Source organism: Takifugu rubripes, chromosome 8 (assembly GCF_901000725.2).
Source record: "Takifugu rubripes chromosome 8, fTakRub1.2, whole genome shotgun sequence".
NCBI lineage: Eukaryota > Metazoa > Chordata > Actinopteri > Tetraodontiformes > Tetraodontidae > Takifugu > Takifugu rubripes.
In genome coordinates this window covers 1123815-1144847 of record NC_042292.1, presented here as the reverse complement: position 1 = coordinate 1144847, position 21033 = coordinate 1123815, and the positions used below count along the sequence as shown (strand labels likewise).

The following is a 21033-nucleotide window of genomic DNA, read 5'->3' as shown; positions in this document are numbered from 1 at the left end:
AAGAGCTGGAAAGCTATGTTTTTGCATTAATTAATTTTGCTAATACTGGTTCTATGGTAGGACATGCAGGCTTTTTTCTGAGCAAAATCCTTTTTCTGCCCACATCTTAGACCTTGGGTCCTTGCATTAATACTGCAAGTTGTGTACTAATACTTTGTGGTTATTTCTTGCCAGTAAAAAAGTCAACTGTGTGTTAAATCACACGAGACAAGGAGCAGATTGTAATTGTGTGAACAACTTGTACAAGAAACACAAAATGGGCTAAAGTTAATTCTAGCCAAGATCCACAAATCCATTAAAATAAAGCCCAGAAACATACCTTTTTCCCTTATTTTGCTAAACTGGTTTTTGTCACTCCCCCTTAGCAACCTTGAGGTGATTCACCTCACAGGACGGTTAATAGCAATTGTAATAAAGAGAAAAGTTCAATTTTTTTTTCTGAGCTTAAAAATAGAGATGGAACATATTACTAACCACTTTTGATAATGATTGATGTAACTGTTGTTCCTGCTCAGTGTGTGAATCAGTGTGCAAAATCAGAGACTGGCATAAAAAGGTTAGCATAGGTTGTTTCTATCTTAAATTATTACATTAACTTGTGACTTTTACCTTTAGATTGTCACATTTTAATACCACCATATGGTTCCCGTCAGGATTCTGCCGAATTTTCTAAAGGTTTAAGTGGATTTAACCAAATGGATGCTGTGGAAGGTGCGGCTCGATGTCGTGTTTTTTTAATCATCCAGTGACTTTTCCAAGCTCTTAAAGTGACGTACCAGGGCTAGGGTTAGGGTTGTACTAATTGGTAGAGCTCATATGGTTCAAATGAGTCAATTCTTGTTTTAAAGAATAAATTTAATATATTTAGTCATGCTAGCTTTTTATGCATCAACCTTCTGAGTCACCCAGATTTTATCGTGACAGGCAACAGAGCAAAACACATCATTACCTTGAATAAGATGAGCCTCTCTAGACCCAATCGATGTTTGGAAATTTAGGATAACATTAATGCGCCATAATCTGCAATAAATATCATGGCCATGGCCACGGCTCATGGGGTAGAGTAAATCCCGGCCTGTTAATGTGTCCAAGGGTAAAACACTGAAGTATGAACTGCTAATGTTTTCTATAATGTGCTGCAGTGCAGGTGCATTTGATGGAACAAGTAAAGTAGACAGGTGCAAGTCCTCTTTATGGTGCTTTAAATTAATTTTTTAATGACCAAATGTGTCAAAAATCACCAAAAAACAGTTTAAAACAATAATAATCAGCCTGTTACGATGACATCATCTTTGTAATTCATCTGGCTCAGCTGAATGACGGCAGTCCGAAGAGTCCTGGCTCGAATTCTTCCACACTCCTGAGCCGCAGCGTGGCCTCCTGTGTGAGGCGGGGGTCCATGTTGTCGTCAGGAACCATCACCACCTGCATCCCCGCTGCCAGTGCCGCCTTGACACCATTGGGAGCGTCTTCAAAGACCAAACACTGGGCAAGGAGAGAGGAGAAGAAAAGATTTTATCCCGTAAGCCTATTAGGTCTACAGGGTTCTAGCCCATGGGCAGGCATCGCTCTGCTGTGAGCGGAAAAACAATCCAGGAGAATGGGAATCAGCGGTCCCAGTTCCATTTTAGTGTGATGAACTTGATATTTCCTCAGAGTTATAGCGTTTAGCTTTGTCAGCTGAGATATCCATTCAATCTACAATAAGCAGAGCGGCGTCCCTGTAGCTACGCTTCATTGGATTTGTGTTTTGCCTAAATCCGAAGAAGTCTTGTTTGTAATTCATATTTTCCTTTGGTGCTGTACACCTTTCACAAATAAGGTTTCCATGCCAACAGTTGTTGGATGGTTTTCCATGCCAAGTTTTAGCGTTCTGAGCTCTTATAGGGCACAGGAACTAGTCACAAACTCCACAAATTAATCAAACAGTAATATTTACTGTTCCATTCTGTTGGGCGTGCGTGGAAAGTTTTATAATGAGGTACAGTGATTTTATTGTTCAGAAAACAAGGAAATCATTAATTTGTCATGATGCCTGATTGTTTGCTCAACTAAACTGTATCTAATTAGCTCAAAGCAACAAGCGAACAAACCAGAAAAAAAAAAAACATGGTTGCATAAATGAGTCTTTAGTTAGTTCAGTTAGTGTTGTTCTTCAGAGGTCCTCGCCAATACAACAACACTAATGTGGAATTTAACTAACAACAGCTGTTCTGTTTCCTTGAAACAAATAAAAGAACTATAGACGGTGTACAACAAGTGAACCCGTTTCAACAAGGACACACCGAGACAATATTGCAGATGAACCATCAACAGGAGGTTAAATGTTTGCCGGTATCCAGTAATCACGCGTAAAGACAGGGAAAAGAATCTGTCTCACGCAACCAGATCGACTCAACAAATGTATCCAGCCCCATCAGACCGATTCAAAGCTGGGATGTGACAACGTTTAGCACAGCAAGGCAGGTGTGGAAGTCACATCTGCGTGAATTCCAGACGGCCCATCAACGCCCAATGGAATGACACGTCCGCTATGATTCGCTTCTCAACAGTTTTAAGATTACGGCTGATGCGCTATATTGTGCATGAGGACTGAGTTCTGGTCCAACAATGACTGCGGCGGAAGGAACTGCTGCAAAAAAACCCTGAAGGAAGGGCTCAGCCCTTAGCTAATGTATTTAGTCCACCCTCAAAAGAAATGATGTAAATGAATATCGAATAAACCCTATGTTTGGTGTTGGTGTGTTTTTTTAACATAACAAAATGGAGCTAATTATTAACTATTAAAAAAATAGCTTTTAAAGAGCAAGTTCCTGAGCAGAAAAGAGCAGGAAGACCAAAGACAAGAAGGAAGGCGGGGGGGGGGGGGGGGGGGGGGGGGGGGGGGGGGGGTGTTATTAAGAGGTAAGAGAAATGTCCTTGGCTCTGAGTCACAGTGAGGAGGAGTAAGTTCATGTGTTTAGTCAAAAGGCACTTTAAGCCAATCAAGGAGGGCTGTATGAAAGCCTTCCTAAAAGAGCTGCAATGTAGTGTTTGGTTCAAACCACACGTACAGGCAGATAAATAGGCATCTACGCAACAAATACAGCACATGTGAAGTTTCCACGAAACATCCAATGCGCCATCTCCTTCGCTCTGACTGGAATTGAATGTCAATGACGTGATTCACCTAAAGCTCAATTCTGCAGCCATTCGCAAACAAGATGGACAATTAGAGCAGTTTACAGAAGGTGGCTGCTTCCAAGACACAAATCCTACCATCAGGATATAATAATACTAAAAATGATAACAGGAAGAATTGTATTTAATACTCTTTAAAAGTAGTATAACTACAAATTAACGTGCTACATTAATTGATGTGGAAAATAATGGAGAAAAAGCCAAACGGACACGTGTAGATATGGGTCTTATGGCTTCAAGCCGAGATGCCCTGGCAGCAAAAGCCACTTTAGCCTCCACTTTAGATCGAGCAAAAGTGCCTACCCAGAGTTCTTGATGCTAGCAAATACATACCAAATGTATTGTGCTAGATCACAATATAACATTATTTAAGAGTGCTTCCTTCAAAAGCAAACATACATCGCTACAGTATTTACTTATTGTTTTTAACCGTCAATGTGTCGCTGGTTCGTTGAGGAATGATGTTCAGATAATGTAAAAAGTTGGTTGTTACAGAATTTGTGGTCTTTTTTCCCCTTTTAGCAGATTTGCATCAGGTGAGAAACAGCCTCACCAGTTTCACAGTGTCTCCAAGTGAAAGTGTCTTCTTTATATCCGTGTCTATTTTAGAAACAATTGCCACCAAAACTGATGCTTCATTCAGGCTACTGTGTATAAAAAATGAGTTTGGTATCTTGACAATGCAGGTGCTGCATGTAGCCATGGTTGGAAATCATTTCACTTTGAGAAAATGTGATAGAAAAGGATTTTAGAAGGATTTGTACTAGTACTGGTTCAAGAATACCATATTACCATATTTCTAAAACCTAGAGGGGTTTTAGAAATTTTAATAAATTTGGAGAGGAAATAACTACACACCTCAGTAGGGAAAACGTCATACGGTGAGTCTAAAGTCATAAAGAAGCAAATTAAGTCTGAGAGAAAGCCTTAAGAACCCTCATTCTTTTCAACTCGCATACGCAGGTAAAACAAAGAGGGCTTGTTTTGACTCTTGAAACACTAATTGACTTCTATGATGTCACTAAGCCTGAAACTGGAGGATGTTGAACAATGAAAGCAAACACTAGAGTACACAATAAAGGACCTGGACTAAATCCCTTGATTGGAGGCAATTAGAACTGGTAATTACCCAATGAGCTTGTGAAATGACACTTTAATCTGCCTCCTTAGTGTATTAAAACGGATTAAAACAGATGTAGCTGCATTGCAGCACACAATGAAGATTGTGAGTGGATTTTTGAAGTAAATTACAGGAATTTATGTGCCTAAACCAAGACACATGCATTAATAAAGGGCAGACATGGGAATTGGAGTGACTGTGCTGGTAAAATTACCAAAAAGATAACTGGTGTAGAACCTACATGCAGAAAAACGAACAACATATACGGCCAGCATGGAGCTTTTGAGGACGTTTAAGCTAATAAGTATTGCAGCACCACAACTGCACAATCCTTATCTTTACGATTTTACACTGCTTAAGACAAGACAACCCTTAAATCACACAACCCTGACCTCAAGGAATCTCAAAATCAAATCATCACCTCAGGTGGAGGTCTGTACAGGTGGAGGTCTGTACGGGTGGAGGTCAGTACAGGTGGAGGTCTGTACAGGTGGAGGTCTGTACAGGTGGAGGTCAGTACGGGTGGAGGTCTGTACAGGTGGAGGTCAGTACAGGTGGAGGTCTGTACAGGTGGAGGTCAGTACGGGTGGAGGTCTGTACAGGTGGAGGTCAGTACAGGTGGAGGTCTGTACAGGTTGAAGTCAGTACAGGTGGAGGTCAGTACGGGTGGAGGTCTGTACAGGTGGAGGTCTGTACAGGTGAAGGTCAGTACAGGTGAAGGTCAGTACAGGTGGAGGTCTGTACAGGTGAAGGTCTGTACAGGTGGAGGTCTGTACGGGTGGAGGTCTGTACGGGTGGAGGTCAGTACAGGTGGAGGTCAGTAGAGGTAGAGGTCTGTACGGGTGGAGGTCTGTACGGGTGGAGGTCTGTACGGGTGGAGGTCAGTACGGGTGGAGGTCTGTAAAGGTGGAGGTCAGTACAGGTGGAGGTCTGTACGGGTGGAGGTCAGTACAGGTGGAGGTCTGTACGGGTGGAGGTCAGTACAGGTGGAGGTCTGTACAGGTGGAGGTCTGTACAGTCCTCCAAGGATATGCCCTCCATGGACCATCACCAAAAGCAATCATGCAGGCAGCACAATGTTCTCCACAGCAGCTACAGAGCTCAGTGAGCTCCTGCCATCATCTGGGAAGAAAACAACATGCCACGATTCTGGTGTCCTCTGGCACATGCCAGTGAGCATGAAGTAGGACATTGAGAACAGGTCCATCTTCTGGAAGTCCAGCCCTAATGTCCTCCCTTTGGTGTCTGTTTCTGAAGGTCTAGAGAGAAAAAAGTGTTGATATGAGTGGCCTCCTGAAGCCTCTATTGGTGCGTCTTCTGGCTCTCCTCTGCATAAAGGAGCTGCATTACCCTCCCCAATATGAAACATCCTAAATACACTTCTGGTTGACTGAGAAGAGCCTTCACAAAAAAAATATGAACGTTATAATTTACCTACAACGCCATCATCAGGCCATCTTCACTCAACAATGCACAGCATATGCCAGCACATATACAGTAGGCAATATAATAAAGAAGGTCTATTCATGACAACATGGCCGGTTGGTGGACGAAAAGTCAGTACAAATGTAAAGATCAGTGGGATAAATATTCCAATATTTGCCTGCTGATTTAAGTTTTAAATTAGAGTCCATGATGGGGTTCCCACAGGGAAGCACAACCCTGCTGAGAAGTGGTAGAAGATGGAAAGGGCGGATAGGCAATATGATGATGCTAATTTTTAGTGATGTTTAGCTGAAATTTTATGTTTTATCAAAGTTTTCAGGCCAATTTGTCCCAAATTAAAGGGACACTGTTCTGCTCCCAATAGCTTCAGCATCACCTTCTCCCTTCCCTCTGGATTTGAGTCATCGCTAATAGCACGTGAACAGCAAGATGGATAGCAATCCAAGTTAATCTGGCTAACAGAGGTACCTTTGAGGTCATCTCATCTGAACTACTAAAAATGCACCACTTCTCTGAGTAAACAAATCCACCTTTTACCAAGAGCGACAGCTTAATGTGAACACTTCCTTTTCAACTGACTACAGTAAAAACACTGTTGTATCAGTGGCTTAGTACTGCTGAATAGAGACTAAAACCATTTCCCAACGGTAGCTGCAACGCAGACAGGAGGTGTTGTGATTGTTAAACACCAACAAGGCAACAAATCCTCATAAAAATGTAACAAGCTAAATGAACACTGAAAACACAAGTTCACCAAATCTCTGCTGACCAGGATAATACACCAAGGATAATACACCAAGGTCCAAGGTGTCCTGGAAATAAACCCCCCCCCCCCCCTTCCGAGGAGAATAAAATGGAACCACAGTCCCAATCTGGATTCTCTGCCCTCCTATTTTGCCTTCTGGTTAATAGTGATTACTAAGAAACTGCAACTGCCTTCTGTCCCGCTTCACCATCACTATTTTACTATTGCAGCGTAGAGAAACTAACATCTTTCTAATACATGATCCTGGAAACCAAAACTTCAAGTGCTTTTCATCAGCACATTTCATAATTACGACGCTGACAAGGTAGAAACAGGTCATGTCATTTTGTACACTGAAAACTGACAGCTGTTAAGACAGCTGTTAGGAAACAGGTGTTACCTAGTTGACCCGAGTCAACTGGTGCAGGTTGATTCGCATAGGTAACAATCGATCCCGATTGTATTGCATTCACATATTTTATATTGCAGAGATTGATTCCAGCATCCTTCAGCTATTTTGAAAAAACATTGGAGTAAGAATTTGACCCAAAGGTTTTGCTCAGCAGCTCTGGGTGTTCTGGTGGTACAAGTGTTGAGCTGTGGCTCAACACCAGAGAGCAGCTCAACACCAGAGATAAGCTCTCACTCAGATGAATATACGACTCCTGCGGTGACCTTACTGTGACCCTGCGCTCATACCCCATCTAAACTCTGCTTTGCCAAAATACTCATCCCATCCAATAGAAATGCATGTCCTTCCTGTGGCCATTGTGATCTTTCTTCAGACGACTGTGGCAAAAAAAGAAGTGTCTGAAAAGGGACTGTAGATTTCCAATTTTTGTCAGAGGCCTTGAATAATTTACTGTTGTTCAAATGAACAAATTGAACAAATGTTCATATTATGATTCTGGAACTGTCCAACCACCTGCTTAAAGGCAGAACCACCACGCCTTTACAAGCTCCCCAACCTTAAATGCTATGGGTAGAATTTATAAGACAATATCTACGCACAAATTTTGACTTGTAAAATGACTTGTGCAAAGATGTGTTGCAGTGTGAAGAAAAAATGAAAAGATTAAATCAGTTGGAGTAGTTTTAATTGATTCAGGAGACAAACTGTTGACTTGGTAATAATGATGTAAATGGAAAAAGATTATAAAAGATTCTTTTTCATAAGAAGGATGATTATGTGTTGATAAACTGGTAATTAGCATTTTGATGGATAATAAAACTACTCTCTCATACTAACTCTGCATATCATAAAATGACTTCAATGAGTATGGCAGTACCAGCTTTGAGCGTTTCTACTAGTTTCAAAATTCCCCCGAATGCCGTCGTGATTCTCTTTATTCTTCTGTAGAGACAAAAGAACGATTAGATTTAATCTCAATTTCTTTTGTCTGGATGGATATTGGTTATTTTCCCTTCATGGAAAATGTTACTGGCAGCTAGAAAGAAAATAGGATTTCAGACGAGCTTTAAATGTCACGAGGTTGAAGAGAATTACAGGAATAATGAAGCTTGGCTTAAATGAAGACTGAAGCACGAGCAGAGGTTCTCACAGGACTGGAATCTATTTGTGGTGGTGAGTTTCCGGGGGAAGGAGGGTTGGGCACATGCCTTAAGAGGTTAGCTTATTGGCTAAATATACAAACAGCATGACAGCGTCACTTACTGTCTCTGCACATGTTGAGCTCCAAGCTGTGTTAAAATAATGACAGGTTAATATAATATGATAATGATATAACATGATAACTTAAAGGCTTGCTGATAAGTTCATCAAGATTCATAAAAGATGCATTATGATGCGTGCTGCCACCAGACTTGTAACGACATGATCACGGGCCTGTCTAGGACAGTCTCAGGATAACGTGTTTAAGCAAAAGCAAATAAAAATGTCTATTTGGTTCAGCTCTAAGTTATTTGTACAAATAAGTGAAATTATGGGAAACACTGACATTGAGGTTTTTTCACATTTGTGATCGCTGAGGGCAACAGTTCTGAATGTCTTGCTTGTTGGTCAGAATTTCCTTAATAAAACATTTTTTGTTTTTCAATTAGGTCTAACAATTAGATAGAGAGTAAATAACTAAAGCAAAATATAACATTTACTTTGTTTTTATTGAGAAAATAAACCAATATAAACCTGACAGCAGGTAAAATTATTTTAAGGTTTTTAAAAAACATTACAGCATGTTCTTGGCCTCCACTGGATTGTGCTAGTAATTCAATACTAGCACTAGTAATGAATTACTAGTGCTAGTTATTCATTACTAGGGGAAAGGGGAACATTTTAGGAACTAAAAGCAGATTTCTGGTTGACAAATGTGTCACAGTAAATGTGATACAAAAAGGTTGGAGCCGCCTGGCATTGCCACTTGGCTTTATCTGGTCAAAGCTACAAGGAGTAGTGGCATCCGCTACGCTCTTCAGAAGTCGCCGCCAAAGATTTACAACCAGTCCTCGGGCCTACACCCAAGCACATGCAAGATTAATAAGAGCCTGCAGAGTCTTGATTCACACTGTCTTGAAGTCGAAGCTCCTAACGGAAACGAGACAAATGGTTTGATGGGTGAGGCCAGGGCTGTAAAGCATGCACATTTGGTGTGCACGGATTCATAAACAGATCCTTACTATTGTGTGGAACAGAATGCCTCCTTTACACATTTGGGCTGCGGACACCTTTCTGCATCCTGATGCCACCATCCGGGGCCTGTTTGCTCTGATCTGGAAGGGATCCAGGCCCTTTTTCTGGCGGCAGATGGCACACAGCTGGCCGTGAGGCAGTTCAGTAAAAGCACCTCTTCGTAGAGCTGCACCCCGACATTTACCTGTTCACATTCTAACAAGGGTCAAAGACATCGATAATCAGAATGCATTCGAGATTTTGTTCAGGTGAAAGCACAATTACTATATTTATAATATCAGATGGCACAACAGTCATGTGGGTGCACCTAGTATGTGAGGTCATGGTGTTTGGTCCTGAACCTCTCAGGGATAGATTAGATCACATGATCACTCTAGATGGTATCTCATTAACATCTAGTCTCTCTGTGAGGAATCTAGGAGTAACTTTTGATCAAAATCTCTCCTTCAACTCACACATTAAATTAGTCTCTAGAAGTGCCTTTTTTCACTTGAGGAACATCTCAAAGATCAGGAAGCTACTGATGCAGCCTGATGCTGAAAAGTTAGTCCATGCATTTGTTACTTCCAGGCTGGACTACTGTAACTCCTTATTATCAGGGTGTCCAAACAACTCTTTAAGAAGCCTCCAGTTGATCCAAAATGCTGCAGCCAGAGTTCTGACAGGTATTGACAAAAGAGATCACATAACTCCTGTAATGGCGTCGCTTGATTGGCTGCCCGTTAAATTTAGAATAACTTTTAAAACCCTTCTTCTGACCTACAAGGTCCTCAGAGGCCTAGCTCCATCCTACCTGGAGGAGCTAGTGATACCCTATCAGCCCAATAGACCGCTCCGCTCTCAGAATGCTGGTCTACTTGTGGTTCCCAGAGTTTCTAGGAGTAGAATGGGGGGCCGAGCATTTAGCTACCAGGCCCCCCTGCTTTGGAACCAGCTCCCTGTCCAGGTACGGGAGGCTGACTCCATCGCTACTTTTAAGATCAGACTCAAAACCTACCTCTTTGAAAAAGCTTACTGTTACTAATTCAGTAGTTCCAGTTACTATCATAGACAGACAAATTATCATACTTAGGGGGTCGTCTAATCATTAGGTCACATTCTAGCTATGCTGTTATAGGCTAAGACTGCCGGGGTCCGGAAACATGATCACCTGACAGGCCTCTGTCACTCCACTGGGTCATGGTTTCCTCTCCTTTCCTCTCCTCATTAAGCAGACTAGTTATGCTGATTCTTGTGTAGTTTTCCTGCTTCTCCCCCCCCCCCCCCCCCCCTCTCTATCTATTTGCAGGTATCACTGCCATCGGAGCTGCATAATGACCGCCGGCCCCGTTGAAGTGATTGTGCATATTTTTTGTGTGTGTTTCTGTGCTCTGTGCCTCTCCTCTCCCTCTCCCTCTCCCTCTCCTCTCCTCCTCTCCTCTCCTCTCCTCTCCTTCTCCTTTTCCTCTCCCTCTCCTCTTCTTTCCTCTCCTCTTTCCCCTCTCCTCTCCTACCTATCCTATCCTCTACCTGTCCTCCCTCCTCTCCTCTCTCTTTACCCAGCCGGCCATCAGCAGGAGGGTCCCCCTACATGAGCCTGGTCCTGCTCAAGGTTTCTTCCTGTTAAAGGGGAGTTTTTCCTTGCCACTGTTGCTTGTCTGGGGTCAGGCCCTGGGATTCTGGAAAGCGCCTTGAAACAATTTTGATTGTATAAGACGCTATATAAATAAAGATTGATTTGATTTGATTTGATTAGTATCATCACATCCAGTATTCCAACTACTGCAGTATAGAGCACATCCCCTGTCACTCACTTCTTACTTTGAACATTATGGATTCATACTGGGGAGTTCTATTTCTGAGCTGCCATGAAAAGAGGAAATAACCGCAAATTGACGGTCTGGCTGAATGATGCAATGAACCTGGGACATTTCCCTGAGTGGATGGTTGGTTAGCCAATGTCTTCGCTATCAGTTCATCCAGTCACTTATTTCTTCTGCACTGCACACGTTACATGCGGCTCGGTGGCAAAAGCTGAGTAGATTACACTGATAAATGCCCAATTCTCAACACCAACTTTACTAGAATGGTGTAGAAAGTACCAGCACCTGCTCCTCTTGAGTTAAAGTTTAAATAAAGCACTTAAGAGCAGCAGCTGCCCATTTCACATCTTCATTCTTCAGGTGCTCTCTATAAGATTCAATACATTCATTTATAGAAGACAATAATTTTCTGCATATAAGTGTTTGATTTTGAATAAATGATTTTTTAGGTGTAGATTATTTTTCAAATAAGTTGAAGTCTTTATATGTTATATACAATATAGATCACAAAAGTTGCATAGATCCAATCATATATATGTATGGGTGGGGTGGGGGGGGTCAGTTTTAGTGTGAGTGCACCCTAATGCTGTGGTGACTATAGGTCAGGTGATAGAGGGGCTCTCTAGTGATGTAAAAGTCATTAGTTTAATTCCCTTGCAAGATGCAAAGGTCCATAGTTTCAAATGAGAGTGAATGGATGAATGCAGAATGATAACATAACATAACACTGAGCCATTAAAGATAAATATAACTATACAAACACAGTCCACTACCCATCGGAGAAGGAATACTACAGCCTTTCAGCTGGGAAACACAATTCTTCTACACAAGAGACAACAACTAAGAGCATTTAATTACAATATGATCGTAATAAATGCCTGCCTTTTGAGTGAAAGCGCTTTTTAGCTCTCAGAAAAGCAGCCCAAAGGACTTTGAACATAAGGACACAGACTGGAAATAGATTTTCTTTCCCCTCTTGTGATGACTTGTACTCACCCTTGTAGCAGGCTTATCCCACACACAAGAAGGCTGCTGAGATAAAGTATCCAGTAAAGAAAGCAGGAACAGGAATCTTAGTCTTAGTCATCTGACCCCTAGCGTCACAGAATCCCAGAACAGTTGTTACTTGTTTATCTCTGGCAGGTATCGATCGTAAATATCTCATGGAATGAGCAAGTTGTGTAACGTGTAAAACTTAATGTGCCGCTTTCTGGTCCCTTAATTGCCCACGTGTCAACATTCAAGTCGAGCAGACGGATGCAAGACTAGATAAGAGGGATGCAAACGCACAAACGCTGGGCAAAGTGGTTTTAAATTAACTTAGCCGTCACTGCACTTTGAAAGAATCACCCGGCCCATAATAAGTTGAGTTGACTCCAAAAGCTTCAACATTTTAGTATGCACAAAATGAGCGTCCCTGCTGCTTGAAGCATTAGAACCCTTTAGGTGCTTTTACCTCACCCTGCATCCATATCCATATCCAGATTTTTTCCTTCCAGCAGCAGAAGGGTTGGATTAGCAGCCATATACGACAATGAGAGGCTGCATATCTACAGGTTATACCCATGGATCCATGTGAAAATAACTTCAAAACATGGTTCAAGTAGATGAGAATATCAGGCAAATTAAGCATGATCGACTCACAACTGGTCAATATACAGACAGATATTAAGATATTAAATGCCACATTGCTCCTAAAGCAGCAACTCCTCAATATCCACCACCAGCATACTAATGAGAAAGTAAATGCAGACTTGTAATATAACACGCTTAGTGTGCAGGATGAGAACAAAGGAGTTTTATAAAAACAATCAAAATGTGAAATTTAAAAAAAAAAAAGGTGGAGTAGACAAAATATCATTAAATCCACAATAATTACAAAAATGTTTACCCATCGGTAACACACACCCCACAGGAGCAGGGGAGTGTGCAGGTTTTTGAAGCAGATAAAAGTCGATCGTGCTACACAGGTGGAGATTTTAGGCCATTAAAATGGCACTGTAAAAAATAACCTCCTTGGAACTGGGTAATATATTTCCTGCCACATATTCACTCATTCAGTGGGAAACTCTGTTTACAGTCTTGCTGCACCATTTGCCCGGGTGCAATTCTTTCCATTATTAAACTATTTATCCTTGTGTCATTACCCAGGTCTGGAACGAAGCAACCAAATGGAGTAACTGCGAGAGGAAGTCCTCACGGGACAAATGTCTTTCTGCCTAGACTAAACTGAAGAGTGAGTAGAAAAAGGAATGGGCTCAAAAACACATATGGGAAGCTGGAACAACATGCGAAAATGCACATTGATGATATGATTCCCTTTTTGTTTAACTTTTCAGGAATGTAATATGACATCAGTGCAAAATGTAAGTCATAAATAAAGTTAATAAAAGTCAACACTACTTGTCAGTCCTTCACTGGTCTTACAGGTCTTACAGAGTCCCTCTGGTCCTTTGCACTGCCCGTGAAAGTATTCTGCCATTTTCACTTCCATAAATGTGGACGTTCATCCAATGGTTTGGAAGGGAAAGGAAAGCAACATTAGGGCCTTCTCCTAATTTGCTGGTTTTCAAGAGCTCATGTATTCTATTTCCACTTTCATTTGTAATGTTAGAATGAAAATGTGGGCTAGCTGGAGACAGTCCAAAGATGTATCCTCACTGTTTAAGACAAAATGGCAACATGTAATTCCCTGTATTTTGTTTTATTTCCGGGCAGCTTCAGCATAATTTGATCGGCATTTAGGCTTTTTCATATTGCCAGCAGTCGGGGGTCTGACCTTTACGTGCGCTGGAAAACTGCAAGGTAAAGAACCAAGAGCATGGGCATCACAAATCGATGGTCAGCGTTCTGGTTCTGTGCTTTGCTACTTGTTCCTTTTGCAAAGTTTACAAACTGAGGACAGATTGAACAATGTCCAAGTGTAACGCAGTGAAGACGGACAAAATTTGTGGCTTATTCGGAAAGATTCTAACGGACAACATTTGACCATTTTGGCATATTTATTGATGTGATTAGGCTACTAAGGAAAGGGTCACTCCTGAGGAATTTGTGTTTTGAGAATACATTTGTTTTAAATTCCTGTGGGGCTATCAGCTTTGTGCTCATCCCATTCCAACAGTTCTAATTTTCACAAAGTATAAATACACTGAGAATACATTGTCGTTATTAGACAACCGTGTTATCATCATTGGCAGAAACAGTGGCACAGCTAGTCAGCTAGAGACATTCAGGGGGGTTACCGGTGTTGCATGACCCTATAGCTTTTAATTTGAAAATTTCATATTACTCATTGCACCCTATACTGGCAATATTGCAACGGATAACTGTGCAGCAAACATGCGTGGAGTTGTGCCAAAGTGCTTATTTTCCTGGAAAACTGAGCAGCTTGCAGATCTGGTAATCTTGCCAGTGTGTTTAAGTGCTCAGCATTAATGCTAAAATTAAAAATGCTAAATGACGAAATAACAGTTAATGCCATATTTTGTAAGGAAAAATATGCTGAAGCCCTGCCACCATCAAAGCGTTTGAGGCTATGGGATTAAAATTCTGTCACTGTCAACCATTACAGACCCTATGTGTGTGAAGGCTCAGAGGTGAGTTAAATACAGCAGCCTTTGTGCTGGTCAACATTATTCACACAATTTTAAAAGTGTGTGAATAAAGGTTCATGCAAAGTGCTTTGAAAAGTCAGGATAGACTAAGCAGCAACAATATTTGTGTGGAAGCAAATGTGGCATAGAAAATTGAGGCTGTGTTATTGCTGAGCAAAGGGCTTAATAAAATGAGTACAAAGCTACAAAATCAATCAGAAAATCCAAAGCATTCATTCACAAGTTTTAAAGGTCACTTTAGCTATAAGCTAATTCATCTCAGTGGGGTTAATCAGTATAAAAACAAGCAACAAATATAGAAAAACTATCTTCCCAAATGACTTACAATTCTGGGAACTGAATAAAAAACTTGCGAGATCTGGCAGTGCCTTAGCTTAGCAAGCCAAATCCAAGGCGACCACATCCACGCTGGCGATACCAAAATCCTCGGAGAGAGTGCAGAGAGCACACAGACAGCATTAGCATTATAAGCAAGTGCAGACGACAACAAAATACCAACAAGTGTCTCAGGACAAGGTCTCCGAGGAGTGCAGTTCACACACTTTCATTAGTCTGTGCAACAGTACATGCACTGTCAAACCGTTGAGCCTTTTCCACTGTAGGCAGTAACAGACCAATTTCCTGTTTAAGATAGAAGTGTTCAGGTCTTAGATGTTCCTGATTAAATATCTGGATTATGTTGTAGATGTCTTGTATAATAAATGAAAATGGGAAAAACTAGTTCTCTCTGCCCCTTCATGTCTTGTCTCAAACAAACGTCTCGATTTCTATATCCGGAAAAGCTAGAGTAAACTTTTTAAATGTTTGCATTTAATGAATCTATTATTTATTTATTATTTTAAGTTTAGAAATCTGTTAGTTGTCCATTGGTTTGAATTTGTGAATGTTCTCTGATGGACTGGCGACCTGCTCGGGGTGTATTCCTCCCTATTTCTATCTTTGTGACTGCTGGGGTACATGCCGTCATCACAAAATGAAATATTACAGATATTACCTTGCTGGGATTTATCAACAGGGATGTAACAAGTACCAACGCCGCTGAATGTTCCCGTAAATAATCAGGATTATTTTTCTATTTCGGTTAAAAAAAAAACAGTCACGCTAAAGCCTGTCAGTCACATTGATATCAGCTCACTCCAGGTCTGCTTGTGAAGAGCCAAATATGTGACAAGGATCTGCTACTGTGATCATTCTTATGTGGCAAACCAAGAGGGACCAAAAATGGCTGCCAGTTACTATAGATGTGTCCTGTTACTATACATCTGTTTCTTGCTTTTACCCTATTTTCTCAAGCTTCTGGCCTCCAGCTTTGCCTCTGTCTTGTGTCTCGGCTCCTTGTCTCCTCTCTTCCTCCTCCTCCTCCTCCTCCTCCTCTCTACTGTCACAGGATGGGGAGTCAGAGAGTGACGCAGCATCATTCGTTATTCAATTGAACACTCTGTCGATTCCACCTCTGAGCCTCAGTTTCATATCTCATCAAGAAAAATGCCAGGCCTAACTGGCAATGGCTCCAGATAACAAAAATAAATAAAAATCAGCTGTGTGGAGCCACGGGGAGAGCTATTTCCAACAAAAAGCCTTTTAAGTGAGTGGAGAAGAGCAGACTTTTTTTACTCAATGCCTCAAATTTCTCTTTCGAATTGAGGTTGCAAATATTCAAATGCTGCATGAGGATGTTTCCATTTGCCTGGTTGATTATGTCGTGATCATATCTTGAAGGAGGGAAATACAGATGATGGATATTCAAAATATAACATGCACGTCCTGCTTTTGAGGTCAAGCTTTTACAATATTGTCAATGTATCGTTTGCACCTAAAACTATCCTATAACGAATAGAAACTTGGTCTTAACTCAACTAAACACTATGGATCACATCATGGAACATGCTGTACAATATCATGTAGTGCATCAAACCGCTTTTTTAACCTCCAATACTGATACAGATACCTGAGTTTTAGTATCGACCCTTCTGATACACATACAAAAGCGCTGAGTATATTAAATTAAAATAAAAAGTAATCAGCTCTTTAAAGTGGTTTAATGCAAATGGGAAATAAACATGCATTACAAAGTTAAATGAATAAACCAATAGCTTCACTAAAATGGTAAAAACTAAACATTAGTACAAGGGGCACAGAGGTATTAGGTGGTGGCAGGGAGGCCAGAAAACTTGGTGATTGGCGCCGCAACATTTGTATGAATCATCTATGACAGGAATTGTTTCTTCTGTAAATCATCCATCATATCCTTACAATTGTCCAGCAGTGCTAGAGCGGCTTGCTTTACCAGGACCTTGCTCATGCTCCCCCCACACACACACACACACACACACACCCACACACACACTGAATTCTTCCATGAAGCTGCTGCTGGGTTTCCACTCGGGGGGGCTTTCCTGGTGGCTCTGAAGCCTATGATCCTCCATCAGCGGTGGGGTCCTCACATCTTCCACCTGTTCCTTAGCCAGGTCCTTTGCTCAGCTTGGCAGAGACTGCACTGGTAAAAGATCTGAAAAAAACCCAAACATGTTCAGCTCAATTATAGACTCAGAAAGTAATGCTATCAATTACTTTATATTATTAATACTAATTCATAATACAAGTATGCAGTTTTCCTTACTTTAATTTTCCAATATGGTATTAGCATATGTAATATCTATAAGTTCTCTAAATGTATCCATTATAAGTTCTATTAAATATATATAATGTTTCTCACAAAGAATGAAATGACTGAAATGATAAAAATATTGAAATATTTCACTATACTCCCTACATTATACCTGTAATATAATAACTTTACAGTCTCACCTGTCTTCATATTTTGGGTCCAGCAGCCCGGAGAGCACGGAAGTTCTTCTTCAACCGTGCTAAAGTGCTTGTGAACAGCTTTTCAGAGGGTCTTCCTCATAGTTTTAATCCCATTGTCATCTTGAGCTTCAACAGAGAGGATCTATTTCTCAAAGGTGACGCGCGGGACATCAGCAGTGGAGGCTCCAACCTCCAACCTCTCTATCATGAGGTGGGTGCTGTTCCACCTGGTTCCAACGTCCTGCTGCAGCCATTCCGTTACATGTTCGTCTCCAGCTGATATCTTGCAGTCGTGGCTGTGCTAGTGGAGAACATTTAAAGTGTCCAACAATCTGTCTCCCACTTGCAACAGCGTCACTCACAGCACGCTGTGATAGAAGTCCCTCGTTGACAAGTTGAATTGAACGTGCAACGCAGCTTAAACTACGCACGCTCACATTGACCCTTGCCCTCACATGTATTTAGCTCAATGGAATTTGCCCCTTGTCAAACATTTCCATATGGTGGGTGTGTGACCCATAGATGTTTGCTGCATTTAATATTGCAAAGCGTGGCACGTAACTCTCATCAACCCAGTTTGCTGTTAAACTAAAGAGGAGAAACTTCAGAGCTCCGGAAATCAATTGAAAAACTCAGAACTTTAACATCTTTTATCTTCTCTAATATGCATTTGCAAAGGTTACCGTGCAGTTCAAATAGCGCCGTCTCGGAGAAATGTTTTTAGCCTGCCACGTCGCAAACGCCATTACTTGGAAATTTATCACCTCTTTCCTTCATCTCCTTCAAATATAGCTGCTTTGTGCCACCTCCTTTTTGTTTATCTAGATCAATTTGTAGGTGCTTGATTAAGTTTGGTTTGTTATAAGCTGACTCCAAGGTAGTTTTCTCTGTCAACTGGACTGGAAAGAAGGCGAAACGTCTTCAAGAGAAGAAACCCAGTCCAGTTGACAGAGAAAACTACCTTGGATACAATGACCTGGATGGTTATAAGCTGACGTTGTAACACCGACCCACAGAACATTTACTCCATAGGTATTGCAAGGTGCCATCAAGTTTTTGGAAAACAATTCGGGCAATTTCTGAAAACAATTTCTGTTAATAAATATTATAAAAACACTGAATCGACTGGCCCCTATGATTCAGGCCCATTGTCAGTGATACTCGATGAAGAGTGTTATTGATATTGGACCATACCGATGCCAATATGGCTCAGTGCACCCCTGTGCAATATTGCTGTCCCCTTCCAACTTGTATTCCTAAAACATGGGAGGAGCGTGTGTGTGTGTGGATTTATCATGTCTTACACTTTCAGGAGCTGCTGGAGGGTTGAATCTGCTGGCACAGACCAGGAAGGAATCAGGAAGAGGTTTGTTGTTTTTAACATCAGGATCGTCACCTAGAACGATGTGGTCAAAGCGACCAAAGAAGTCTTTATGTTGGCTGGTCTTCAAACTGAAGGTGGCACTGGCTGAACTGGTTGCCACAGCAATTGGGATGTTATGCTGCTGGAGATGGATCACCAGTTTCTCCACTCCTGATGAAAGAAGATACTTATGATACCAACTATGGTAAATATTGTTTCACACGGAAAGTGCAGGAATTAGTGTGCAGGAATTAGGATTATTAACATTTAAATTAAAACCCAGGGAGTAAATCTATACCAAATGTCCAAAAGAATCAGAGCCACAAAGTTGATAAGACAGAAAAACATAAAAAAGGTACAGCTACTGTACATAAACAGATTATCTGTGTAATAGGCAGGAGGGTGAAATAATGACAAGAATATGACATTTATGGAGACTAGGGAAGATTGTAGCACAATAAACATCTTACTAATTTAAAAAAAAACGTTTGTTGAAAATGGGACAAAGGTTATAGTGATATAGAGAGGTTTTATGTGATTTTTCTTTGGTTAGCTGCATAAACATTTTAGGAAGGCTTTCATGATTCTGCTGTTGATATATTTGATGCAAGAAGCTAAACTATCCTGCTGATTGCAATTATAAACTGGCACAATCACAAGAAAAACTACTCAAAACGACAAGTTATTTTTAAAAACAGTAAGGTCAGTGGAATTAGATCCCTCAAGTGTGCTTATTAAATATGAAACACAACAAAAATGAATGCATCTGTCTGACTGTAAAAGCATATAGGCTTCAATATTAGTTTCATAGGAAAGCAACTCAATGTTGCAAAATCTACAAGTAAAAACCCAAATGAGATAATAAAAAAAAAAGCAGATCGACAATATTCACTCCTGACTAGAAGAACAAGACTTTTTGTACAACAGTGAAGAGGAGCAGACCTCACTACAAGCATGTAGGCTGCTCTATCAAAGCAATTCAGCATTCTTCCAAAAAGAAACACAAATGGCTATTTTACCTGGAAGGAGTTTGGCAGAGGGGAAAATCCTCTCCTGAATCTGTCTACTTTCGCTGAGAAGTTCCTCTGCCGTCATGGGAAGCTCCAAAGTGTCCTTGATTATCTGACAAGCCTCCAGTGCACCTCTGCCCATCACCAGCGACTTCACGGCCCACGTGTACTGCTTCTGAAAGCGGTCACATATTTCCTGAAAGGCCGCCGTGTACAGCCGCTCCGTGTCTAAAACGAGAAGATCTTGCCACAATCATTGCTCAAAAACGATCCAAACACATGACATTTTTAAAACTGTAACGTTTATTTTCAGAATTTGTCAAATGTTTCATATATAGATATTTATAGAGTAATACCTGAAGTGTTTGGACAGTAAAATCTCACAATTGTGCAGGTAATTAAGTTGATGTTCTAAGGTCCAAACACTTAATATATAACAACGTTGAAGGACGAATATGAACACAATTTAATGTAATACAATTACTAATTTACTTGGAAGGTTAACCAAAAACGTATTGATTCGACAAGCCAAATTCTTCGCACGACTGTGAATAAATGGGATTTCATATGAACGGAGAAGTTGTCATACATAACGATTAGCACATATAGTCAGATCATATATTAAACTCTCACACCTAAAAGCAAGCCGTCCATGTCAAAAATAACATTGGTTACAGGTTTGTAGGAGCAGCCGACCACAGACATGTTTCCTTCACTTCCACGTTGAGCAGACGGCGCGTAGGTCAACTATAACCTATACCTAGAATCACGGTGAAAAAGCATCAGTTAAAAAGTTATTGTTTTTTTTTTTTTACAGGAATTGTTGTATCAACGTGTTCAAAAAATACTATGAGCTGAACAAATTTGATAAAACGACTATATCCAAGGCGAACTCGTTCCTGCATTCGCACAGGGATGTATTTTGGTCATTCAGCACGAGTGCTGCTGGGAAATGAAGTCAAATCAAAATGAGGGAGGGAGGGAGAGAGGGCTGGCTGGCTGGCTGGCTGGCTGGCTGGCTGGCTGGATGGCTGGATGGATGGATGGATGGATGGATGGATAGATAGATAGATAGATAGATAGATAGATAGATAGATAGATAGATAGATAGATAGATAGATAGATAGATAGATAGATAGATAGATTTCTTAGAAAGTGGGGTAACAAGTCAGGACATGATGCTACAAAAATACAATCATTCTGAAATGGATACAGTGCAATGTATCTAATATTGTTGAAATATAATAAGTCCAAGAACAGTCCAAATGTGACAGACATAAATTTGACTCACGTCATCC

At 40.9% G+C, this 21033-nt stretch overlaps 1 protein-coding gene and 1 long non-coding RNA gene across 2 annotated transcripts; both read right to left on the bottom strand.

Moving 5' to 3' along the window:
* Window positions 1-1190: 1190 nt before the first annotated feature.
* pudp (pseudouridine 5'-phosphatase) lies at window positions 1191-20656 on the bottom strand. Its single transcript, XM_003977582.3, has 4 exons — window positions 20371-20656; window positions 19745-19963; window positions 18667-18896; window positions 1191-1485 (listed from the first exon to the last, which is right to left on the bottom strand). Exons 1-4 carry the CDS (start codon window positions 20438-20440, stop codon window positions 1309-1311), a joined length of 696 nt encoding a protein of 231 aa, XP_003977631.1. The 5' UTR covers window positions 20441-20656; the 3' UTR covers window positions 1191-1308.
* LOC115250730 (uncharacterized) lies at window positions 16575-18660 on the bottom strand. The gene is made up of 2 exons (XR_003889300.1): window positions 17363-18660; window positions 16575-17063 (listed from the first exon to the last, which is right to left on the bottom strand). It is a non-coding gene; the product is annotated as an uncharacterized lncRNA (long non-coding RNA).
* Window positions 20657-21033: the final 377 nt, after the last annotated feature.